General features: G+C 48.1%; 5 protein-coding genes across 5 annotated transcripts; 3 read left to right on the top strand and 2 right to left on the bottom strand.

Moving 5' to 3' along the window:
- Window positions 1-4342: 4342 nt before the first annotated feature.
- F5891DRAFT_1174426 (uncharacterized protein) lies at window positions 4343-5671 on the bottom strand (the record flags this gene model as incomplete). Its single annotated transcript, XM_041365668.1, has 5 exons — window positions 5093-5671; window positions 4916-5040; window positions 4832-4869; window positions 4658-4803; window positions 4343-4635 (listed from the first exon to the last, which is right to left on the bottom strand). Exons 1-5 carry the CDS (start codon window positions 5415-5417, stop codon window positions 4343-4345), a joined length of 927 nt encoding a protein of 308 aa, XP_041223366.1. The 5' UTR covers window positions 5418-5671.
- Window positions 5672-6377: 706 nt separating this feature from the next.
- On the top strand, window positions 6378-10305 carry F5891DRAFT_505228 (TPR-like protein). Its single transcript, XM_041372058.1, has 2 exons — window positions 6378-6505; window positions 6562-10305. Exon 2 carries the CDS (start codon window positions 6644-6646, stop codon window positions 10001-10003), a length of 3360 nt encoding a protein of 1119 aa, XP_041223365.1. The 5' UTR covers window positions 6378-6505; window positions 6562-6643; the 3' UTR covers window positions 10004-10305.
- Window positions 10306-11798: 1493 nt separating this feature from the next.
- On the top strand, window positions 11799-14064 carry F5891DRAFT_505147 (uncharacterized protein). The gene is made up of 8 exons (XM_041372057.1): window positions 11799-12136; window positions 12186-12291; window positions 12341-12398; window positions 12450-12559; window positions 12611-12750; window positions 12800-12925; window positions 12973-13114; window positions 13164-14064. Exons 1-8 carry the CDS (start codon window positions 11941-11943, stop codon window positions 13774-13776), a joined length of 1491 nt encoding a protein of 496 aa, XP_041223364.1. The 5' UTR covers window positions 11799-11940; the 3' UTR covers window positions 13777-14064.
- A 1521-nt stretch (window positions 14065-15585) lies between these two features.
- On the top strand, window positions 15586-18149 carry F5891DRAFT_1240733 (major facilitator superfamily domain-containing protein; the record flags this gene model as incomplete). The annotated part of the gene is made up of 10 exons (XM_041369718.1): window positions 15586-15641; window positions 15986-16154; window positions 16206-16236; window positions 16286-16393; window positions 16446-16559; window positions 16615-16785; window positions 16833-17019; window positions 17076-17225; window positions 17348-17503; window positions 17558-18149. The coding sequence occupies 10 exons, from the start codon at window positions 15586-15588 to the stop codon at window positions 17928-17930; spliced, it is 1515 nt and encodes a 504-aa protein (XP_041223363.1). The 3' UTR covers window positions 17931-18149.
- A 2168-nt stretch (window positions 18150-20317) lies between these two features.
- Window positions 20318-20482, bottom strand: F5891DRAFT_956481 (uncharacterized protein; the record flags this gene model as incomplete). Its single annotated transcript, XM_041375411.1, has 1 exon — window positions 20318-20482. A coding segment is annotated over one exon (165 nt), but the record flags the coding sequence as incomplete, so codon positions are not given.
- Between the last annotated feature and the right edge of the window lie 2016 nt (window positions 20483-22498).

Here is a 22498-nt window from a genome sequence, read left to right as displayed (position 1 = left end):
GGTTTTAGTAGCACATGAGAACCCATGAAAATACGGGTGTTGCAGGTATAAAGAACTGAGAAGTGAATGGGATGAGTATGGTGATTGTGTATAAGATTGGTATTGCTAGTTGGCGGACGGGGGCAGCGCCTTTGTGAGGGAATGGAGGGACTTGCATGAAAGTGAGTCAAAGGAGAGCAGAAAGATGTGAAGGATGCAAATCGAGTCTTTGAAGGTGAATTTGTGTTCACGGAGCTTGTTCATTGTATCACAAGGTGCAAATGACTTTGAAATGACGTCAAGTCTATTCATTCCAGCTACTGCGAAACCCACTCACTGTCATCCCATATAAGCGAGAGAATGAATCCTGTGGCGACAAAATCATTTCAAACATTGTGGACAATGTCAACAACAGACTGCGCTACCCGCATGCATTGATAATGATCGCAAGACGTGTCGTTCATGGATGGCTGGGTAGGTAATTCTAATAAGTAATACAGCATGGCAGTGGTTTTCAAACCTAATTCAAATCACCAAATCACCAAATAAATACCACAACAAAACTCCAAATAACCGGGGTTGATCGTTTGGATCACCGTACTAAACATCTCCGCCAGACAACACATCATCACCAGCCTGGAAATGAATGGTCGTCATGCTTGTTCCCTCGTCGGACTTGGCCAAAAGCTTGGAGTGATATTCGCGAATGCTGAGGATCAAATGCGGTCCCAGCACAAACATCTGCAACTCCTGAACGATTTGGAGAATACCAGAGTAATAAATACTTCCCACGGACGGTGGGAACTATTAAAATGATGATGAGTGGATAGATGCAGATGCTTAGTCGCAGGTTGGCGCACCATGATATATGTAGACAGTGAGCCTAGACTGAGGCAAGCTGTAACAGCAAAGCTAGCACATGGGGAACTTCAGCAAAACAAGATGATAACATCCAAACCACCAAACTCACGCTACGAAGTAAAATGCGTGACTTTGAATTAACACCGTGAAACAGTCCCTAATAGTCGATCCTGTCGGAAATTGTCGCAGCTCGCGAAAGTGTTTTATGACGACCCAGACTGCGAGAACGAAAGCGAGGATCTCCCATATAGCTGTGGATACCAACGTCTCATCATTCAGTTGCACCTGGTATAGGTCATCAGTTAGCCAAAGACACGTATGGTACCCAGAAAGGACAAATTCCTCTGGTATTGTTCATGAGTCTTATGTGATTTAGGTTTTCATAGATAATTGAAGCTTACCCACTGAAATACCAATGTTTCCCATGACTGTCATAATGCCGGCAGCAACCGTGGAAGCCAGCAAGACTATAACGAGAAAGATGAGCATCTTTTTGGATCGTCCATACATCGCATGTATCCGAATCATCATCATGACTTGCATAATATTTCAGTTAAGTCAGTCTCAGTAAGGTACCGCAGGTGAGCTCACCGCCCAGCATAGCATTGACGACGACAGGTATCCATGTCTCCATGAAGTAAATGATAGAGCCTGAAAACCAAATTTACTAATGTGCATTTATGGGCTCGATGCCTCGCATAAACTTACAGCTGTTGCAGTCGTTATGTTCAACATAACAAGAGACTGAAAATATCACTCACTCCTATGTGGAAGTGCAGTCAGTAAATGAATGAGAATGGGAGGTATCAGTATGGAATACCCACTATGTCTGTTATCGAGACTGGGAAATTCCCTACACGCCACCAGTTAGAATAAACGAGCGCAGTGTACTTATTTTGGGATACATACATAATATGTCGATCCTAATTGTGAGATATGGTTGTTAGTACAGTGAAATGACGACTTGGTAGTCTCGCGAACTTACACGGAGTATGATAGTCCGATGTAGCGAACCTAGCATATGTTGAAGTCGACTTAGTACAACATGTCGACTGTGTTTATAACATAACGTACACAAACATAAAGAACGGTGATGAAGGACCAGCGTTTTTTCTGTTCCGAGTCAATTGCATTATACAATTTGGGTCTGATATAGGACCTGCTTACCCAGACCAGTTCGAACTGTTGAAGCATTTTTAATGAGACAGCTGCGCCGATGACACTGCAACTTACCTCTTGTCCAAATGTTAATGCTTGAATGCCGTAAAGATATCAATGACATTATGCCCTCGGAAAGTATTATTTCGCTCACCCCAGTCGTAAACCACCGCAGCCGAAGACACAGCTGCGGAACAAGTCAGATTGTGAGACGTCACCATCTTCATCCCACTTTATCTCTACGGACCTGTAAAACGGCTGAGAAGATTAATTTGACCGATAAACGGCCACCAAGCGGGGTCACTTGAGACTACGGCCATATTTAGATGCAGTATGGAGTTTGTGCAGACACACCACCATCTAACGCTTTTATAGCGATTAGTCTGGATATCCGTTCCTTGTGTGAGAATCTTGATTGATCACATCAAATGTGGTCGATAGAACAATCAGAACGGAGAAGCAGTTTTATGATCAGAAGCCCTCGATTGAACCAAAGCGCGTGATTGGGGAATATTCATTTAAATGAAACATGCGAAATATTATTTGAAGGCGCTGAAAATCAGTCGGTGAGGTGCTGTGTTCCAAGATAGCATCAAAAAAGCCCCTTCGTGAGTAAGGTTATACGTAGCAGATGTACACACCTAATGCGCTGGCACAGTGGGTATCGACTGACTAGACGCTTGTAATACTCGCATGAGTCGCACCACTGAGATCAACCATTGAGATCATGCGGAGCTTCATCATACGACCACACTACCGTAGATAGGGTGCAGGCCCATGTCGTGACTCCTGCTTCATGCTTTGATGAAATGGTGTGATATGTATTGTGCTGTTCAGATATATTACTTGGGCCCACGGGACGATGATGTGACACGGAAATTAATTACACCAGCGTCTCGAGTGCAGAGATAAGAACGGGTAGTGTGCCCAATCATCGGCGCACAGCCTGTTAATATCTCTCCCTGCCCTATTCGATGATAATGTAGTGACGTACCAGAACGTTCTTTGCTCAAGCAAAGCTGTCTTGATGCATGGGATACTATTACTTCGAGGGTGCAAATTATTCCGCCCGCTGTTCATCTGTCGTCATAACTCCGTGTCCTAGAACCAGGCATCCAGGGAATATTTTGACCGTGCCAACAATGCCTTCAGCTGCATGTGAGAACAAAATGGCTGGTACATAGAAATCTTGAAGTTGATGTAAACTGAGGGATGGGAAAGCATCGACCAGGGCGCTGTTCGACCTTTTATAGCAAGCTTCTAGCGTGCGTGAATTAGTGGGTGATAAGAGTGTTGATTAAGCTAGACACTTGCTTCCTGTTCCCCAGGGAACATTTTGACCGCGCTAGCGATGTCTTCAGTCCCGTGTGAAGACAAAATGGTACATAGCAATCCTGAAGTCGGTGTAAATTGAGAAATGAGAGGGCATCGAACAGGGTGCATATGTTCGACCTTGCATCTCAAGCCCTGGGTGATTCTACAATGTTAGCGGCGCCAAAGTTGTCCTTGACCGAGGCTGTATTTTCTCTGGCAGGCCTGCAGGCCGGAACTGAGCACTTTGGCGGAGTTCTCGAGAATAGGACGCTCACCACATTTCGTGGGTAAAGACTCAAGTAATACAATTGCAATCATCCTCGAGGAAACTATGAATCTAAGGTTTCATACAGGATTTTCCCGGCGCCCGGCGAGTGCCGTGCGTCTCTTTTTTTTTCTCTCCCACTTGCATGTCTATGTGATCATTGATAAGTTATTTCTCCTCCGCATCTCTCCAAAAGCTTGCATATACGACAACGATCAGACTTCACCAGTCCAACTCAAACGGCGATAGAATGCAATGAAAATTACAATTACACGGTGACGTTGAATTCATCAGTCTCGCTACCAAAGCTAATTGTGTGATTCCTAGGCTGACTCGTTGGGAAGTTCCTTCTTGATTATTTATCAGGGCCTCGATAAAGCGCTGACTCCCAGCATCAGCGACTCACTACATCGTCGTCGTCGTAGGCGATTTTGATAAGGATTCTGCAAGCAATTCTTGTGACATCGTTGTTAAAACTGCTTAAAACGAGTTGTTATGAGGTTCTGTCAGCGACGAATAGAACTGAGCGCCGATGAATATGGTGCCAGTATCGATGAGCACTGCAAGCCTGCCTTGTGAACCCAGCTTCCGCAGATGTTGCGACTTTCATTCCGACTGTAGAGGAACGGGCACGTCACAAACATGCCCAATTTTTTGCTCAAGTGAGTACCGACAGCGTCAACCATCAACATCCTCGAAACTGATCAAGCAGCTCAGATACATTTTTAAGTTTAACTTCAATTGATGAAAACACTTTTCCTACGTCTAATTCACTAGCGAATATCCGAGATCGCCTTGAACACCATTCTTCATATCGATGAGAGCCTGAAGCATCCTCTTTCCTCTCTCATTCAACCGATCACGGAAGCGGTCCTCCGTCATCCACAACAGTCCATGCTGGAGGACATTTTTGGCTCTTGTCGATCCACCACGTATGTCGCCCATGCAACCATGGAGCGTCGCGCGGCGCTGTTTCGAGTTGTATGCTCCGCAGTGTAGTATATTGTTATTATAGATCACCGTCTCGCCAGCTTGGTATTTAAGCTCGGTGAGACGCACTTGGAGAAGAAATAAACTGACGTTGCAAGGTGACTTGAATCGCTCCGGGCATGTCTAAGGGATTCGCAGGCGGTGCTTGTGTCATTGACTGGGCTCTCTGAAGCTCCGTTCTTGGGAATCTATGGGTCTTTGGGATGAGGTAGAGACACGAGTCCTCGTACAAAGCGCTGTTCATGGTTCAGATAAATCATCAACAATTCGACGTTGGAGAGTACTCGCGTATTCCATTGGACCTAGAAGTTATTTAGAACAACCAAATCATTGACTACGAGCACTCACACCATGCGTCCAGAGTGCAAGAGCAACAACTTCCTCTTCAGCGGTCGCATTTTCTCGTACGTCGTCACGATGCCATCGAAGGGCAAAATCATGTTCTAATGGGTTGATCAACAGGTTGGAAAGCTCTGAAAAGTACATCAACATCGAGCAAACTATCAGGCGAAGCAACACACATACCCATCTGCAGCTCATCTTCATTACATTGCAACAAATTCGTCGCAACATTAATAAGCGCATCTGAGGTGTACCACTCTGTAAATGCGGGCTCATCAAGGTCGGGATGCATGAGGTGTTGAACGCCCCATGAATCCGGATTGCTATCGTCGAACGGAGGGAATTGTCTTCCAACGGTGCGCCGGTGAGGCCATGATCCAGATCTGGTTTTAGCTATAACACGCTCACAGGCCTCTTCGAGGGCCTCGAACGTCTGTGGAGGAATTAGATTTGGGATGATGATGTACCCTTGTTCGTCGTAGAAAGCTTTGTCGATGGCGGTGGTCATTGGTGGGAGGGAAGGCCCAACAAAAACTGGCGTTCACGTTCTAGCTTTGATCAAGCTATATGTAGATGCAGAGAAAGACGAGACTATCTATTCGTGACTATTTGATAGAGGTGTTCACATGGTTCAGTTGAAGAGTAAATCAATGTCGAAGGAAAAGGTCGTCAACGGCTCGTCACGGTAGTACGGAGTGATCGTGCCGTGTGCCGGAAGTTATCGAAATCTTTGAGCCACCTGATTCAATAGGCTGACTGAACGTGATCATGTGAGATCAAGTAGTAAGTCCAATAGTTCACAACGCAAACCCCTGGGCCCTAATTCCGACGGTCTGGCGGCTAGTACATCTATATTGACTATTACGGGAGATTACGGGCGTAAAGTATATTTGCATCATTCATACAGCAGGTAAGTCACCTGCCACTGCACTGAGAATCTGTGAAACACTACGACATTGAAACAATTTCTCCAGGTTTCGACTCAGATGAATCGTCTATCGCATGATTCGCATCCGTCTCCACCGCTCTCGTATGCCCAATCCTAAACCCACTACATCCAAAGCCAGTACCAGCATGCGAGTTCGAAGTTGCCAGCCAAAGGCCACAACGTTGAAAACGGAGGACCATACCTACCTTGCCCGGGATAAAGGGAGTGAGGACTCGTAGGCATGAAATCTTGATGTGGAACGTTGCAGTGGCAAAAACATGTAAAATGTGCTCGTCAAGGTACCCATCAGCGGCAAAGAAAAGAAGACCACAGAAGCAGGACGGGCACGTCAGCGGGGCTGAGCGGCTAAACACTGGTATGTCCACACATCATTACAACATTCTCCACAGCAAGCACGAACTTCATAATCGTGATCAAACCATGCTCTCCATGTTGCACTAGCCATTCCCCAGCCTCCGACACTTCACTAATTTGCAGGTTTACAGGCGCAGAGCTCCTTAGCTTCGATCTGTCGGGATACTTTAACGGATTAGTAGCTGTCGACCGTAGTGGACACGTGGAACCTGTTATGATCGACTAGCGCTCAGCATATCATTTCCTCCCACAGGTTTCTACTGCTTGTACTCCGACATTGATCGGATTCCGATGTGCGTACGCATTGCGATTTAAACTGGTTCCTGTACTGATGAAAGGTGGATAACAGTCATCTTCGCCCAGTTGCGCTTTCGACTATATCCTCCTGAGTTTCTGACAGTCCTCGTGCAACTTCATTGTGGTATCACAGCATGGCAGACGATGTGGAACAGCATCGAGAAGCCTTGAATAGATGTCCCCCCGAACATTCTGATCGATTACATTTCCTCAACAATCTCGCCGTCAGCCTTCGACACAGATTTGCGCAGCGGGGCGTCCCATCCGATCTTGATGAGTCCATCGAGCTTTATCGAACTGTCCTACTCCTTTACCCCCTCAATCATTCTGACCGACCACGGTCTCTCAAAGGTCTTGCCAACAGCCTTTTGGACCGATTCACTCAGCGGAGCGTCCCATCTGACCTTGATGAGTGCATTGAGCTCAATCGGGCTGCACTATTCCTTTGCCCCCTCGGTCATTCTGATCGACTGTCGTCTCTCAACAATCTCGCTGTCAGCCTGCGAGACAGATTCACTCAGTGGGGTGCCCCACCTGACCTTGATGAGTCCATCAAGCTTCTTCAGGATGCACTGCTCCTTCGTCCCCTTGGTCATTCTGACATATTGTTGCCTCTCAACAATCTTGCTATGAGTCTCGGAGACAGATTCACTCAGCGAGGTGTCCCGTCTGACCTTGATGAGTCTATCGAGCTTTATCGAGCTGCACTACTCCTTTACCCCCTCGATCATTCTGATCGACCACAGTCTCTGCAAGGTCTTGCCGTCAGCCTTTGGGACCGATTCAATCAGCGGGGCGTCCCATCTGACCTTGATGAGTCCATCGAGCTCAATAGAGCTGCACTACTCCTTTTCCCTCCCGGTCACCCTGATCGATCGCAGTGTCTCAACAATCTCGCCGGCTGCCTTAGAGACAGATTCACGCAGCGGGGTGTTCCATCTGACCTTGATGAATCCATCGAGCTCAATCGGGATGCACTGCTTCTTTGTTCCCCCGGTCATTCCCTTCGATCGTTGTTTCTCAACAATCTCGCCCTCAGCCTTAGAGACAGATTCACGCAGCGGGGTGTCCCATATGACCTTGATGAGTGCATTGAGCTCCATCGGGATGCACTACTCCTTCGTCCTCCTGGTCATTCTGATCGATCATTCTCTCTCAACAACCTCGCCATCAGCCTTCGATACAGATTCAAGCAGCGGGGTGTTCCATCCGACCTTGATGAGTCCATCGAGCTCAATCGGGCTGCACTACTCCTTCGTCCCCCCGGTCATTCTCTTCGATCGTCATCTCTTAACAATCTCGCCAACAGCCTTGGAGACAGATTCATGCAGCGGGGCATTCCATCTGACCTTGATGAGTGCATTGAGTTCCATCGGGCTGCACTTCTCCTTCGTCCCCCTGGTCATTCTGATCGACCACAGTCTCTTGACAATCTCGCTACTAGCCTTGGAGAGAGATTCGCTCAGCGGGGCCTCCCGTCTGATCTTGATGAGTGCATCGAGCTCCATCGGGCTGCACTACTCCTTCATCCTCCTGGTCATTCTGATCGATCACAGTCTCTCGACAATCTCGCTACCGGCCTCGCGGAGAGATTCAACCAGCAGGGCCTCCCATCTGACCTTGATGAGTGTATTGAGCTCTATCGGGCTGCACTACTCCTTCGCCCCTCAGGTCATTCTGATCGATCACAGTCTCTCAGCAATCTTGCCATAAGCCTTGGAGACAGATTCTGGTGGCGGGCCACCCCGTCTGACCTTGATGAGTGCATCGAGCTCCATCGGACTGCACTACTCCTTCGCCCCCTCGGTCATTCTGATCGATCACGGTCTCTCGAGAATCTCGCCGTCAGCCTTCAACGCAGATTCACTGAGCGGGGCGTCCCGTCTGACCTTGATGAAGCATTTAGCTTGTTCTTACAGCTGCCCCACATATCTCATGCAGTCTCTCGTATGGATCTTGCTGCTGCTCACTCATGGGCGATCACTGCCGAGGACATGAACCATGGTTCTGCATTAGCTGCATATCAAACTGCGTTGAAATTCCTAGATCAGCATGTCACTCTTTTGTCGCCTTCGTCACGTCATTTCGATGTCGTGAGGATGGCCACGGCTTCGCTTGCTGTGGATGCTTTCTCGTGCAGCGTTCGTCATGGCGAGCTGACAGTCGCCGTAGAACTGGTGGAGCAAGGCCGTGCAGTATTCTGGACCCAGCTGGCACGCTTCCGCACACCCCTTGATGAACTTTCTATGGCTCGTAACACCGGCGCAGCCTTGGCAGAAGAGTTCAAGCAACTTAGCTTTCGCCTCCGTGACGCGTTCGATGAGCCTGTTGAAGACCAATCTCCGGAAATCCGCCAACTGACCATGCAATGGGATGACGTGGTTTCACGCATACGCATGCTTCCCGACTTTTCTCGGTTTCTCCTACCTCCCCTTTTCTCCGACTTAAAGAAGGCGGCTGAAGAAGGCCCTGTCATCATTGTCAACGCTAGTCAGTACAGCTGCGACGCCTTGATTGTTTTCAATCACCAAGATCCTGTCCATGTTCCAATTGACATCACGCAGACCGAAGTTTCTGATTTGTCCTCTGAGTTTCAGTCCCTTACAAGAGAATTTGGTTCTTCTGATACTCAGCTCAAGCTTGTCAGCATCCTACGTAAAATTTGGCATGTCATTGTTGACCCCATAGTACAAGCCCTTAGGTTGTCAAATGTTCACCCTGGCTCGCGCATCTGGTGGTGTCCCACTGCTGAATTCACGCTGCTTCCTCTACATGCAGCAGGAGCCTACGAAAAGAAAAGAGACAGTTTGTCTCACATCTACATCTCCTCGTACACCCCCACTTTGGCGATACTTGTTCGTGCAAGACAGCAGGTTTCTCAAGATGCGTCCCCGCAACATTTTGTTGCCATTGGTCAAGGAAACCCGGACGGAGGGAGGCCACTTGAATGTGTAGCTCTCGAGCTAGTCGTTGTCACCCAGCGTCTCGCGCCCATCGTATCATCCTTCACGTCGCTCGAGGACAGCGACGCAACAGTCGAGGGTGCATTCGATGCGCTGAACCATACACAGTGGCTTCACCTGGCTTGCCACGGAATGCCGAATCGACAACAACCATTTGAATCTTCCTTCGCAATGCGTGATGGGCCGTTGATGATCAAGGACATCATCCGATCCAACTGGCAGAACCCGCAGTTTGCGTTCTTATCGGCTTGCCACACTACCGTAGGCGATGAGAAGAGTCCCGATGAGTCGATCCATCTCGCTGCGGCAATGCAATTCTCCGGATTTCGCAGCGTAATTGGTTCCATGTGGTCTGTCGACGACGAGGTTGCACAGGAGGTTGTAGCTGCTTTTTACGAGAACATGGTAGATGATTCAGGCAGATTGGACTGCACGCGCGCGGCGGTGGCGTTGCACAAGGCTGTGAAGAAATTGCGGCGCAAGAATATTTCACTGGAGCAGCAGATCGTATTGGTTCACATAGGTGTCTAGTTTGAGGCTCGATTTGCTATTTTATTGCATTTTCTGTAATCCTGACCCCTTTCATTCCCCCGTTGTCCTACATATATCTCAGTTAAATCACGCCTGCATGATGATTTTGTTATTACATTGTTGTATGCTGACCATGCTCTATGATACAAGCCCACTACTTGCATTTTTCTTCCTATAAGCCGTCGCCTACGGCCGTTGCCGTATGAGTGTGGGTACTGCTGCCTTTCTCTTTCCTGTTCTTGTTGCCAGATATTTGTCGTTTTGCATTCACCCTGTGCATCCTCCGTCCCCCGCTTCCCACTAGATTTGTGAGCCGATTCCGAGTCAAAACTGTGTGAAGAATACGGGGTGGTATGACCTGGAGGAAGCTCGCCTCAAAACCAGATGAACTCGATCGCCGCGCAGATGACGGCTACTTTTGCATCTTTGCTGGCATCCGAAAGGTAGGCACGACAGGCGATGAGCATGTAAGCCAAAATGGTGAGGTTGTGAAATAGGACGGGCCGTCTTTCTCTATCCCATAAACAATACCGAGGTACGTACTCCTGATTGTATTATATTGGGACAAAATAACAAAGTACACCTGATCATTGACCTAGGTTTTCACGAAAGGCATGGGTCTCGCTTCCGCAGCCTTTGCTATCGGGCACATGTCATCTCCGGCGCTATAATGCATGAAACTGCTTCTGCATCGGAGTGTGAGCTAAAGAAACAGCCATGGACTAGAGTAAATCAGGATCGTGAGAAGTGAATATGATGATAGAGGATACGCACGTCCTGGAATTCCGTCCGAAGTGAACATGAACGTGATAGTCAGCTTGTTGTCTCTGGCGTCTTGTACAAAGGTCTTCATATACACAGGCGCATCCAATTCGTTGGCGTCTTTGCTTTCGAATGATTCGAGAAATTGGCAGGGAAGTGAGTCGTATATCTCTCTGATACATTAATGTGCAGACCTCGACCACGTGAAAGCTCGGCTCTTGAGGGTACATCCTCGAGTTGTGGAGCGAGTTAAAGGGGATACGTACACATTGTGACCGACCCTGCGTTCTAGCAATACCACCCAAAGCAATGCAGTGCTGCCGCTCCGCGCAGCATGCTGCAGGCAGCAGTCTCGATTTGCTTCACCGCATTATTACCGCCTGATTCCTGGAGACTCTCGGGTAGCCACTGGCCGTACACGCTCGTGTTTTTTGAGCTGATGACAAGCGAAAGGCGGTCCGTGTTCCAGCTTGAGCTCTTCGGGCTCACCAGACGTAATGAATTTCAATGCGCAAGAGCGACAACATCTGATTTTGCTTCTAGAATAGACGGGGTCGGTGGCTCGGTTCCATAACAACCAGTGCATCCGTTAGGACGGGATATCGTCAGTAGGCATTTCCTATGCAGGCGCAGTGAGGTTGGTGAGTTGACATGATGTTGCCTGTCCTCCTCGATGAATTTAAACATAAGCGGCCGGAGGAACCCGATGTTTGATATTGCCGATGATTATTGCTGGCGCTGAGGGCTGTGGTTTGTTGACAGATGTAGTCAAGATGTAGTACATTCCAGGTTGGTTGTGATGCCGCTGATGCTGTTGAGGTAGCTGGGTTATTCCCTCGATGACTATGAATTAGTGATAGAATGAGTGCCGTGTGACACGTTTATGATGATCCGCATCAGCAATTCCATCACTAGTTTGACCAGATTGGCCACCAATAATTATAGCACTACTCGTGGTTGACCTGTGGTCAGCTTTGTCGTTGACTGCGGCTAATGCAGATGAAGCTATGTATTTGTTGATGGATGAGTCGTCAATTGCACTGTAGTATACACATATGGAATTGCGGCTGTGTTATTACTTACCTTGACTTTTGACCGTCACAACTCTACAACAAAAGGATCAACCCGCCACAGAAATTACACGCTCGTTCGCTCCATTTTGCTTCACGACGACAATGGACAATTATTCAAAATATGTCCCAAGTCCTCCCTATTCTTCACCATATTCCAACGATGTTCATCAAGACGCTCGCCGAATATCTCGTACCCCCAGTCCAACTCCCAGTGAGATACAGGCCCTCGATCAGAAGACATTCTTCAATTTCAAGTCCATATTCGATAAAAAGAAGATGTGGACGAAGAAACGAATCAGTACGTCTACATCTACCTACATATCAACTGTTGGTTTGACGGCAAGCAGTTATTTATATTGCTCTAATCCTCGCCGCCGTTTTGGGCGCCCTCTTCATATTCTATCATGACCAAATCGTACATAAAATTCAACCAGCAGCTAACTGGATGCACAAGTATGTCGATCCCAGTCCCGTCATACCATAGCACTCACCTTTCTTTCAGCTTCAAGTTTGGATGGATAATCCCTATAGCCATTTTCTTTGTGATATCGTTCCCTCCGGTATGCGCATCGACCCTTCATCTCTTCTCACACTAACATACTTCCCATCAGCTCTTCGGCCACGAGATACTGGCTATCGTGTGTGGTCTCGTATGGGGCGTATGGATTGGTTTCGCCATAGTAGCAGCTGGCACTTTCATCGGTGAAATAGGAAACTTTTAGTATGTCTCACTTTCTACGACGTTTGGGTCATTCCTTACTGTTTCCTTCAGTGCCTTCAAACACCTCTGTTCAACTCGTGGTCACAAGATAGAGAAAAGCAGTGTCATTTACTCCTCTTTGGGAAGAGTCGTCCGCGAGGGCGGTTTCAAGATTGCGTTGATCGCCCGTTACAGCGCCATCCCGCCTCACTGTTTGTTTCTTCCATTCTCTCATACAATCTTTGCCTTACGTGTGTCCAGTCACCACTGCATTATTCGCAGTATGCGGCATGAACATCTTTGTTTTCATGCTGGCAGCAGCCCTCTCTATGCCAAAACAGTTTATAACTGTGTACATTGGAACTTTATTGGAAAGTAGTGGCACCTGTAAGTCCTTACCCTTATGTACGACCGTATCCTCATGGTTTCTTCAGCGGCTGCCAATTCAAAGAACAAGATCATCAGCGACGTCGTCGGTGTTATCACCGTCCTGGTCACCGTGGCTGCCATGTGGTATATCACCAGAGAAATAAACCGTGTCAAGCCACAAATCGTGTATGAGCGACGCAAAGCACGGTCAGTACCGTCACTGTCCCTACTCATCACAATCTTATCGTTTCTTCAGTCAAGCGAAATTGGACGCCGAGAGTGAATCACTGTATCAAAATGGCGGCGCAAACACCTCCGCAGTATTCAATACCTCAGACACCACTCTTCCCCTCAACTCCTTCTCAGACGCCCCCTACGACCCTCCCTACCAGCAATGGGACAGCGAAGGCCGCGCCGTAGGCTACACACCAGACCCACGCATACACGCACCCCAACCTAAGAAACCGGAAAATCCAAACCCCTTCCCGGGTGACATAACCCCCACATTAGGAACCAAGCCCCTCCGCCACGAAAGCACAGATACCGTGGGATGGGAGTTGCAGGCTAACGCCGCGCAGGGTCAGAGTTATAGGTTGAGCGCCATGACAGCCGAGCCTCTACGGAATCCGTATGAGGGTGAGGGTGAAATGGATGCCGAGGAAGTTCTTGGTGAGGGGTATGCGCCTGCGCCTCCATCTCTTGCTGGACCACGGCCGTCACGTGTCGGCGGACGGTCATCTTCATCTGGTATCAGTGGCGTTGCTGCGTATGCGCCGCCTCCTGGGCCACCGCCTCCGCCAGATGCTGCGTATGCGTTTAGTGCGCCGGGGCATAGTTTTTCGGGACCAAGTTCACAGCATCCGCAGTAGGTTGTCGAGTGCTTATGTATCCTGGTTTTTATTAGTCCTTCATTCATCTGGCTATCACAGCCTCCATCACACTCGTCTGTTCAACTCTTCTCTCATCCCCATTTACTATATATTTTATCACTCGATTTGTGTCCTTATGAGCCTATGTGGATTGTGTGCGAGCCATACATACATAACGATAACTAGTATAGGTTGGCCAAAGTACAATTGGAGTATGTATAGCTATTTTGATACAGGGAGGTTGAATACCCTATATACCCTTTTTTGATTGACCGGATCAGCTTGACTGGCACGAGTCTAGGAAGTTGTTATCACAAGGGGTGTGCAAGGCTAGAATATTGGATATACCGCAGCCAGGGAGGAGCGCGAGTAGACTATAAATACATGAATGTACATTCGGAAAACATGGGGAAAGCATAAGTGATCTAAAGCGTGAGACACGCATCAACGTTTCAACAAGGAATAACGCGAAGTGCGAAGGAAAACATCAGGCGACTTGCCAAAAAACTGATTCGGGTTCCGAAAAGAAGCTTGGCCATCCTCATGGCTGCAGCATTCTCGGCTGAACAAAAATAAAGGCATGATTAGAAATTTTGTGTTCATGGGTGTTCATAAGACGCGGACTTACCGGCCAGAAACAAGTTGAGAAGATCGGGAAATCTACAACGTGCGTTAATGCCAGTGTACAAAGTGTCTCGCAAATGTCACGGTTCGAGGACATCACATCTAGTGTTCTTGGCAGAAGAGTCAGCCGGTTCTGCCTGAAACTACAGGGAATGAACCGATCACAGCGAAACATTTCAGTAACCTTCGTCAGCTTCTTACCTGTAGCGTAGAAAGACTGTTAGCTTGTACCACATGGACGATCAATCAATCATTTACGATCGTGTGATGCCTACCGCTGCACTTGCCGGCCCTGTCTAGATCTTATCTTTCATGACCAACAATTTCAATCCGTGGCGAAAAGGTCGACGACAGATCTGAATGCTACTACTGCCCAGCAGTAGTCCTGCAAACACCGTCCAGATGGTCTTTGCATTCAGGATTGTGACCAACTCGCAAGTGTAAAACTTGAAGTATCAATGCCGAACTAGAAGCTAATTTTGCGCACCTCAAACTCGTATAACCTTGCAGGACCTAAATATATATCGCTTGGTGAGATCGACACGGCCATTGCGCTACTGGAAAGTGCTAGTGAGCAAGAAGCCATGGAATGGTGAGTCGCGACTAGATACAAACACACGTGGTACTATGTATTAGTAAGACCTTAGTAACCCTAGGACCTCTGACACCTCGGATGCCCCTATCTGCTACACCTCCTGACTACACGAATGGGTGCCGGTTGACGGAAATGAAGTGTTGGAAGGCTAATTTTATGATTTTGAAGAATCGGAGCATATTGACCGAGGTCTTCTATACCGTTCCATTGACACTTCTGCTGGTCAATTGCCTACCCCAGCACTACCGATGGCCACTGGGATTACTGTCTGAACTTCCATTGGAGTCTGGGCCGCCTTCCGTAGACTCGTGCTACACAGTTCTAAACTCGTGTTAGCTCGAGTAGCATAGTGATTTTCCCTCCTTATCACGGTGGCCGTACGGTTTGAAATGAAGAGTTGTTTTGCACATACGAGGTGATGGTGCACAATTCCGCGCTGTTGAGGTGAAGTACTCGCGCTTGTTTCTGTGACATTGATAGAGCGACAAGGACCAAAAAGCTTGAGTCGAAGACAACGGTAAGTACAATGGCTCATGCTCCTACACTCATCATGAAATAAATCCGACTTCCGTTTGTGTAGCTGAACCACAATGCCTACATCATCGTCGGGTATACGGATTCCCTGCGTATTTCCCGGAACCCCACCGTAAGTCTACTAGTTGCACGTCCTTCCTTACGCATACAGAAAAAGGCTGCCAGAATCTTAAAATTCTCTCCAAAGATAGTCTACATAAACTTATACACATTCATGTGTTCACATGAGTGGAGCACACAATTTAGATCTTCCGGTTGGCTATCTAGATATCTCTTATAACGTGAAGCCATCCATCTATTTTGACAGAGAGAGTTTCCAACCTCCCCTTCGTCAGCTGGTCGCTCCTGAACTAACGGTTCAGTGTCTTGTTTATAATTTTCTGGTGCAATGCTGCCTCTCTCCCCGGCTGAAACGGTGGTCGATCATGAACCCCACATTTATTCTCGTACTCGCAGACTCATCTTACTGTTCCTGTTCTGTCTAGCTCAGTTCTTAGATTCATTCAATAATTCAGCTCTCTTCTCCGCGATCCCTGCACTCGAGGTATCCATGGGTATGACTGAAAGTCAGTCCACTTGGATCATCAGTGGATTCCAATTGACTTTTGCATCTTTTCTGCTCATCGTGCGTGCTCATCCCATCGATTCTGACCTTGCACTTCAACGCATTGTTTAGAGCGGCCGGATTAGCGACGTATACAACCCAAGTAAGTACTATGCCGTACCTATCACATAGTCACATTAATGGGTTCGTAGAAACTGCGTTCGTCGGGGGTGTATCTGGTCTCGCTGTCATCTCGCTGTGCGCTGGATTTGTTAATAATACCATTCCGCTCATTGTTCTCAGAGCGTTGATTGGAATAGGTAAACATTTCCGCCAGTCCGACGATTTTGGCTGACGAAGATCGCTTCTCAGCTTCTGCGATGACAATCCCCTCTGCCCTAACACTCCTGGTCAATGTATTTCCTGATCCGCTTGAACAAGCTCGTGCAATAGGCTTATTTGGAGGCTGCGGCTGCGCCGCTAGCGGTGAGAAGTTCGACTAGCTGATTATCCATGACTAACATCATGGTTCCCTCCACAGTCCTTGGTCTCATGATTGGTGCAATGTTCGTCGAGTGGACATCTTACCATTTCGTGTTTTGGTTTGTAACCATCGTGGCTACGCCAGCCGCTCTGGCGTGTGTCTTCATCATACCGCCAGAAATTTCAAACACAAAAGCCAATCTTGAGCCTGCAGCAGCGAAATGGAAAAGTCTTGACTTACTCGGCGTAACCATCCTAACTAGTATGAATTTTCAGCACGCTCGGCTTCGCATCACTCACGAGCTCCGATAGTTGCCTTAATTTTGTTTATCTTCGCTGCGACATCCGGATCCACTGACGGCTGGGCATCCGTAATGGTACTGGTCCCGTTAATCGTGTCGATCTTGATGGTGATCGGGTTTTTCTACTTGGAAACAATCATACCTGTGGACAAAGCTGCAATGTATGTTATTAGAGATGCTTACACCAACTACCAACCATTGGCTGATCTTGTACCAGACCACCTCGGACATGGTTTTACCACAATTTCTCCGTTCTTTTTGGCGTCGCGCTCTTCCCATTCCTGTGGTGGAGCACAGTGTTCAGTATTTTTACCACCCTGTGGCAAAACGTATTTGAGTGGCCGGCGATATCATCGGCTGCACATATGTAAGGTCTTCACTGCCATTCCAAGTTGCCCGTTATTGAGACTGTTTTTTACTTACCAGGATCCCGATAGGTGTCGCATCCTTCATTATAAGCTTCACCGGACCACTTTCTCGCATCTTTAGTCCGAAATGGATTATTCTTACTGGTTTGTCCCTTTGCATGGTCGCGACCGCATTACTGGCGCTTGGCGGGGGAAAGCCTGAAGAATATTGGCCATACATCTTCCCAGCATTTTTTGTAGGAAGCGCAGGGGCCATGCTGACGTATACGCACACAAAGTAAGTCCAAATTGTCGTGGTTTTACAAACACGTCCTAATTGCTGTGATTATAGCATTGCTATCTTCCAAGCCGCGCCTTCGTCCATGGCAGGCACAGTTGGTGCTATCTTTAACGGGGCTCTGCAATCTGGATCAGCAATTGGCCTCGCTGGAGTCAGCTCGATAGAGACATCCGTGGAGGCCAGGCATGGGGGCTCGCATGAGTATAGCGGACGAGCCGCTGCATTTTGGTTCCTCTTTGCAATCATCTCCATCGAAATCATTTCAGTATCAATATTTTATGACCGCAGCACGGACCACAAACCCCAACCAACACACGGCGACCCCGGAACTCCTGCTCGACGGAGCACGGACTCTGACGAAAAGCTTAACGACGTGAACGTGACCATAATCGAAAAAGCTGACCTAGCGGATCTGCCGGTGTAGGGTCTTTCTTTCAACGACTGTTTCTTTAGACGACTGTTTTCGTTGATGACACCTTTCTTTAGTTGACGACCTATATACTGTGACGACCTGCAGGTTAGACGTATTTTTTATTTCATCATTAGAGGTAGGTAGACTTCATGCTGTATTTTTTGCTATACCCGCTATCCATCTGGCCATAGGTATATCAGTAGACTGTATTACATATATGCGAGAGACATACGATTGATGCTCCAATTGGCAATCACAGATAGGAAAGTTGAACGCCGAACTTGATTTGACTCAGATTGGATGTTGTCGGATGAAAACGGGTGGCCATCATTTCCTTTCGGGACTAGTACTTGGTTACTACTTTCAGCCAGCACTGAGCAGACGCAGCTGCCTTCGAGTTTTCGACCCTTTCGCCAGTCTCTGAAACGACAATGAGTTCTGCATGTCTAGTCCAGTTATCACGACAGTATACTCCAGTTACTCTTGGGTTACTCGTCAACTTACCGCAAACTTAGGATGACAGTGCTTCCCTCGATAGTAAATTACCATTTCGGTGGAAGAAAAAAGACACCTGCACCGAGGTCTAGCATAACGTGATAGGCGTCACGGTGTGGAGTGCTGGGCCATTTTTGACTTCCCTTCTGACTTTGTCGACGATATTGGCATAGTAAAAGTCTGACACTGAAGTGGGTGAGGATGTCGCTTATGTTTGGACTGTAGAGGACGGATTCAAGGGTTGGAAGGAGGACGACATGGACTGCGGGGTGGTGGTCTGCACTGAGTAGAATTGGTTTGAGTAGAACATGAGAACCCATGAAAAGACGAGTGTTGCAGGTATCAAGAATTGAGAACTGAGTCGGGCGATTGCGTATAAGATTCAAGTTGGCGTTGCTATTTTGAAAGGGAATAGAGGGACTTGCATAAGCGTATGAAACAGCACGAGTTCCACTTTCTCTGCCAAAGAAAACTTCGCATTGACACAATTACTGTGTGGTACACGAGAACTCGTTTAACCATGTACTAAACTCCTGGCGCATACGATTCCTCTAGACCACTGATCAGACGTGAATTTATGATGAATATAAGTGAGTTCTCACATCCATGCTTTTGACATCATTTACAACGTTCAAAAACTGTTGATGCCCAGCTTCTGTCGTGATGTCAAGCTCCCACCTATTTGCTGGAACTACGTCGATCTCTGTGCCGCATCAGTAAATTCACGCATTGCTTGACTTCCTTTTTCGAGACTTGCCGCCGGTCAATAAATATTATTTACCACTTATTTACATTTATTTGATTGAGTGTCTTAGTCGAAAGAAAGCGCGTGACAAACAAGCGCGATAATGCGCAGATAAGCATCAAAAGGACACACATTTATTTCAAGGCACAAAACTACAGTAAGTGGTGCAAGTGTACTTATAAGTATGACGTATTGACGAGATCTCGTTAAGTAAATGGCAGCTTCAAAGTCTTTTGATAGCGTGCGAGGGAGGAAGCGCCAATGGATCGATGTTGCGATCAGGGCGAATGAGGCGATTCGGGCTGAGGCGGAAGCAGAGGAGGCAGAGGCGAATGCGGAGGTGCCAAAGGGCCTTTGGGAAAGGGTGAAGGGGTGGATCGGCGAGAGGAATCGAGACGGAACGAGTCGCTCGTGATTCCAGCCTAAAGTGAGTCCTAGGATGTCTCTTAATCAATGAAGACTTACCTGGTCCTCATAGTGTCGTTTTCGCGACTTTGACCCGCAAATATTCACCGTCAGCGTTGTATCAATGTATAGTAGATAGAATAAACACGTACCTTCGCATGCCCCATTGTGAACTCGACCTCGACACCCAAGTCTGACGCTGGAGTACTACGACCAGGCGTATCGGTTTCCTTGAGAAGCTTGTTGGCAGCGCGTCGTTCTTTCTTGCCACGGGCACGATCGACGAGTTCCTGCAAATCTTCACCGTCCTCCACAGCCTAACATCCCGATCAGCATGCATGCATCGCGACATCCTACTAGACGTACCATCGCCCACTGCTCATCGCTAAGACCATTGTTATAATTGACGACATTACGACGATGCTGACCATGGCCCTGGATAGCATCATCAATCTCCTTCGGCTCGAACAGTTCATCCGTCTGATAGCATTCAGGCAGCTCTTCAAGCTGCATGAGCGGTAACGACGGCTTCCCCCTGTTGCTGATCGCACGCCATGCGTCCAACGCATCCCGTTCTCGCTGAAGATCCATCGTGCGGAAAATCTCATTGAGTTCATCGTCATTCATGTCACCGGCCTCTTCGTTCTCCTCCTCTTGATCTGCTTCGAGGATGGACCGCTGCATACCACTCATTTAGCTATTCGTTATGTGAGAGAGCTGCTGCAACACCTACCAGGAATTCTTCCTGCTCTTCCTATGTTGATTTGTTGTCGAATCGACCGGCTTGGATGACCTTGTCGTCGATATCGAGCTTGTACCGCGCACGAGCATACATAGCTTCTTCGACACTCTTCCCTGTGATGAAACGGAGGATTCGGACAGCCTTTGTCTGGCCGATACGGTGAGCACGATCTTGAGCCTAAAGATCAGCATGGGGATTCCTGAGACATCATCATCAGTACGTCTTTCCAAACGATAACCAGAAGCTTATTCACCAGTCACTATCAAAGCTGCAAACCTATGCGTCAGCATAGAGAACAACTCGACCGCAAGAGACAACGCACATGATGCCATCACCCCATTTTGTGCGATACAGTGCATCATCTGGCTTGGTATCGGGATGAATTTGGAGCCTGCCTTCCCAGAGAGCAGCAGAGGACTTTGAGGGATCATAACGAGCAGGGTCAGACGGTGTACCGCGTGATTGTGGTGCCCAGCCAGCTCCGATGGAAGATGCAATAAGCGTCGGTATCATAGTCATCAACGAGGGGCTAGAAAAAATTAAGGATTCCATCTCACAAACTAAACATCAACACATACAGAGGAACACGTTTATCTTCGTGCAGTCTAGCCTGATGGCTCTTCACAACAAATGAAGACGAGTGAAGTCGCCCGCCCTGCAGGTTAGCGAACGTGGCGAGATTGTCACGCAAAAGTTCAATCACAGAGTTCCATTCAACATCTGGGCGAACTTTGAGAAGACCGCCTTCGGGTTTGGGGAGTAAGCGCATCATGATGAAGAGGCGTTCAAAGGGTCTGTTGGGCAGTAGGTGGATGAGCGTGCCCAAGGGGATGGATACGAAGCCGAGGGCAAGTGAGATGCCCCATTTACGACCAGCAATACGTGTCACCTGGAATGTGGTGCCACCGATGAACACGATGACCACTTGAACAGCGATCTCTGCAAACCAGCCGTGAGGGTGGTCCAGTTATGAGCACCTTCAGGTTCCGGACCAGCCAAAAAAACGGCATTCCTAGGTTTTCCCACGGTCCCATTTCAATAGCCAGACGATTTTCAAAACCTGGCCTTCCGGGACGGCCGCCGTGCGGCCCCCCAACATGGCTTCCAGAAGGGTGAATTTCAAAACCTGGCCTTCCGGGACAGCCGCCGTGCGGCCCCCAACATGGCTTCCCCAAAAGATGAAACCCCACAATCTCAAAACATACCATGGCCCTCTCAGTCAGATGGCCGCCGTGCAGCCCCCAACATGGCTCCCCCAAAATATGAAAATATACCATGGCACTCTCAGACGGCTGCCGTGCGGCCCCCAACATGGCTCCCCCAAAATATGAAAATGTACCCCATCCCCATCCCCCACAATCTGAAAATATACCATGGCACTCTCAGATGGCCGCCGTGCGGCCCCCAACATGGCTCCCCCCCAAAATATGAAAATTTACCCCGTCCCCGCCCCCACATTCTGAAAATATACCCGCTCTCAACATGGCTCCCAAAAATATGAAAATATACCATGGCACTCTCAGACGGCCGCCGTGCAGCTCCCAACATGGCTCCCCAAAATATGCATGCCCTTTTATATCAACATCCCCCCCCCCCCCTTGACAATGCCGCCACCACTGTTTGACCATGCACGCAGTGGCACTCTGAGACTGCCACTCATGCATGCACTTCACCATCCACATAAATAATTCTATCTACCAACTCCTCAGATACCATGCATGCAGCAGCACTCTCAGACTGCCCTCCCATGACATGCTCTGATTTAAAATGCCTGCCTCATGCTTTCACAAAAAAATGACCCTGTCCATGATGGCAATCTACATGCAGCAGCACTAACTGTCATGGCTTCACAGCCAAAAGATAAAGTGCAAGAAGAAAGAAAGAAAAAAGACCGTGTCTCCAGTGGCACTCCGTGCAAAGCCAAAAATAAGCATGATGAATAAAGCAAAAGTTACGCGCGCATCCTGTATTTCTGACTATGACTATGTTACAATGCATCATCAAAGTCGTTCATGCACGCAGTGGCACTCTGAGACGGCCGCTCATGTATGCCCTTCACCATCCACATAAATATTCTATCCCTCCCCTTCTCTCCCACCACTCTCAGATACTATGCATGCAGCGGCGCTCTCAGACTGCCACTGGTGAAAGTAGAAACTTTGCGGTGTCAAAAACACTTGACAATGTGATTGT

Source organism: Suillus fuscotomentosus (genome assembly GCF_016647785.1).
Source record: "Suillus fuscotomentosus strain FC203 chromosome Unknown F5891scaffold_43, whole genome shotgun sequence".
Classification (NCBI taxonomy): domain Eukaryota; kingdom Fungi; phylum Basidiomycota; class Agaricomycetes; order Boletales; family Suillaceae; genus Suillus; species Suillus fuscotomentosus.
The sequence above is the reverse complement of the archived record's forward strand: the minus strand, read 5'-3'. Positions and strand labels throughout refer to the sequence as shown.